Genomic DNA, 2791 nt, shown 5'->3' on the forward strand with positions numbered 1-2791 from the left:
TCATTATCAGTATTGTCAGTAAGAACAAACTTCTTCAGCTCTTGTCTATATGTATATAAAGAAGGGTTATGTTTTACAGTTTGTGGTAATGAATTCCAAAGTAAAGAAGCTGTATATTGAAATGTTCTCATCATAGCATTTTTATTACATTTCGGTATGTTTAAAGTTCGGAGTGTTTCTGATCTCAGTGTCATACTGGTTTCCGTTAATTTTGATCTTTCCGTAAATTTATTGTATAAATATTCAGGGTGTCCAATTCGAAATATTTTGAATGTCATTATGCCTACGACTTAAAACTAATAATTAAGAGTAAAAATAAAATTTCTCTTTCTTGTCATGACAATATTTGCATATACGCGTATTGTGATATGTTATCTGTATTATAGGTAAACAGTTTGGTTATTTAGAGTTATTTACATGTCATTGTTATAATAGTATACTAATTGTGATATGTTATTTGTATTATAGGTAAACAGTTTGGTTATTTAGAGTTATTTACATGTCATTGTTATAATAGTATACTAATTGTGATATGTTATCTATATTATAGGTAAACAGTTTGGTTATTTAGAGTTATTTACATGTCATTGTTATAATAGTATACTAATTATGATATGTTATCTATATTATAGGTAAACAGTTTGGTTATTTAGAGTTATTTACATGTTATTGTTATAATAGTATTCTAATTATGATATGATATCTGTATTATAGGTAAACAGTTTGGTTATTTAGAGTTAATACAGGTCATTGTTATAATAGTATACTAATTGTGATATGTTATCTGTATTACAGGTAAACAGTTTGGTTATTTAGAGTTATTTACATGTCATTGTTATAATAGTATACTAATTGTTATATGTTATCTGTATTATAGGTAAACAGTTTGGTTATTTATAGTTATTTACATGTTATTGTTATAATAGTATACTAATTATGATATGATATCTGTATTATAGGTAAACAGTTTGGTTATTTAGAGTTATTTACAGGTCATTGTTATAATACTATACTAATTGTGATATGTTATCTGTATTATAGATAAACAGTTTGGTTATTTAGAGTTATTTACATGTTATTGTTATAAAAGTATACTAATTGTGATATGTTATCTGTATTATAGGTAAACAGTTTGGTTATTTAGAGTTATTTACATGTTATTGTTATGATAGTATCCTAATTATGATATGTTATCTATATTATAGGTAAACAGTTTGGTTATTTAGAGTTATTTACATGTTATTGTTATAATAGTATACTAATTGTGACATGTTATCTATATTATAGGTAAACAGTTTGGTTATTCAGATTTCGGGGAAGGGAGGGTTTGATTCTCCCAAATGTACAGGCCTAGGGTGGAGCAGACACTTTATTTAGAAATTAGGATTAAGGGTCTTGATATTGGGTTTTCTTCTGTTCTTATTCTGATCTGAAATTAGAAAAAATAACTCGCCCGATGGGCGAGAAGTATAGTATCTGTTATGTACTGATTGTTTTTAGTTTACTATGAACAATATTATCATTTAAGTTCTTATTTTTTGAATATGCAACTATCATTTTCTGCTTATAGATATGGGGGAATTTCTCTTGGAGGCTCTTATAATGGGCATGAACTATCTTGCTTGCTCGATTGCTGGTTGTATTAAACGGGACAACAAAGGGTGCTATGCCTACATTATGATGAATATTTAGTCCTATAGGTCTTGCTGTATTCAATGTCTCAATCCAATAGGCCTCCCTAGATTGACGGAATTTGGTAGTTTCATCTTCGGGCAAGTCAATTTCTATACGCTCAATTGGGATTAGGGTGAGATCGTCTATTGAATGGTCGTCGAGGTTGAAATGATTAGAAACAGGCTTGTCTTTCTTTAATTTGATGTCTGACCTATGAGCATTAAAGCGAGTTCGTAAATTATTCTTAGTTTCTCCTACATATTGTTTGGGACATTTCTTGCATGAAATTAAATATATTACATTCGAATGTTCACATGTTAGATGTTCCTGGATCGGGTACCTTTTATTCGTAGAGTTGCTTACAAAATAATGAGTTTCTGATATAGTGGGAACAAAGTTATTTACATGTTATTGTTATAATAGTATACTAATTGTGATATGTTATCTGTATTATAGGTAAACAGTTTGGTTATTAAGAGTTATTTACATGTCATTGTTATAATAGTATACTAATTATGATATGTTATCTGTATTATAGGTAAACAGTTTGGTTATTTAGAGTTATTTACATGTCATTGTTATAATAGTATACTAATTGTGATATGTTATCTGTATTATAGGTAAACAGTTTGGTTATTTAGAGTTATTTACATGTCATTGTTATAATAGTATACTAATTATGATATGTTATCTATATTATAGGTAAACAGTTTGGTTATTTAGAGTTATTTACATGTTATTGTTATAATAGTATACTAATTGTGATATGTAATCTATATTATAGGTAAACAGTTTGGTTATTTAGATTTCGGGGAAGGGAGGGTTTGATTCTCCCAAATGTACAGGCCTAGGGTGGAGCAGACACTTTATTTAGAAATTAGGATTAAGGGTCTTGATATTGGGTTTTCTTCTGTTCTTATTCTGATCTGAAATTAGAAAAAATAACTCGCCCGATGGGCGAGAAGTATAGTATCTGTTATGTACTGATTGTTTTTAGTTTACTATGAACAATATTATCATTTAAGTTCTTATTTTTTGAATATGCAACTATCATTTTCTGCTTATAGACATGGGGGAATTTCTCTTGAAGGCTCTTATAGTGGGCATGAACTATCTT

At 28.4% G+C, this 2791-nt stretch overlaps 1 protein-coding gene across 1 annotated transcript in view; it reads left to right on the forward strand.

The window, feature by feature from the left end:
- Positions 1–2791, forward strand: part of LOTGIDRAFT_175960 (hypothetical protein) — a gene marked incomplete at both ends in the record, with an annotated part of 16225 nt that overhangs the window by 6165 nt on the left and 7269 nt on the right. Inside the window, 2 exons of the mRNA XM_009063700.1 lie at positions 960–992; positions 2377–2442. Of these exons, the coding sequence (XP_009061948.1) occupies positions 960–992; positions 2377–2442 (99 nt within the window). The remainder of the gene's footprint in view (positions 1–959; positions 993–2376; positions 2443–2791) is intronic.

The sequence above is a fragment of the Lottia gigantea genome (assembly GCF_000327385.1).
Source record: "Lottia gigantea unplaced genomic scaffold LOTGIsca_592, whole genome shotgun sequence".
Lineage (NCBI taxonomy): Eukaryota > Metazoa > Mollusca > Gastropoda > Lottiidae > Lottia > Lottia gigantea.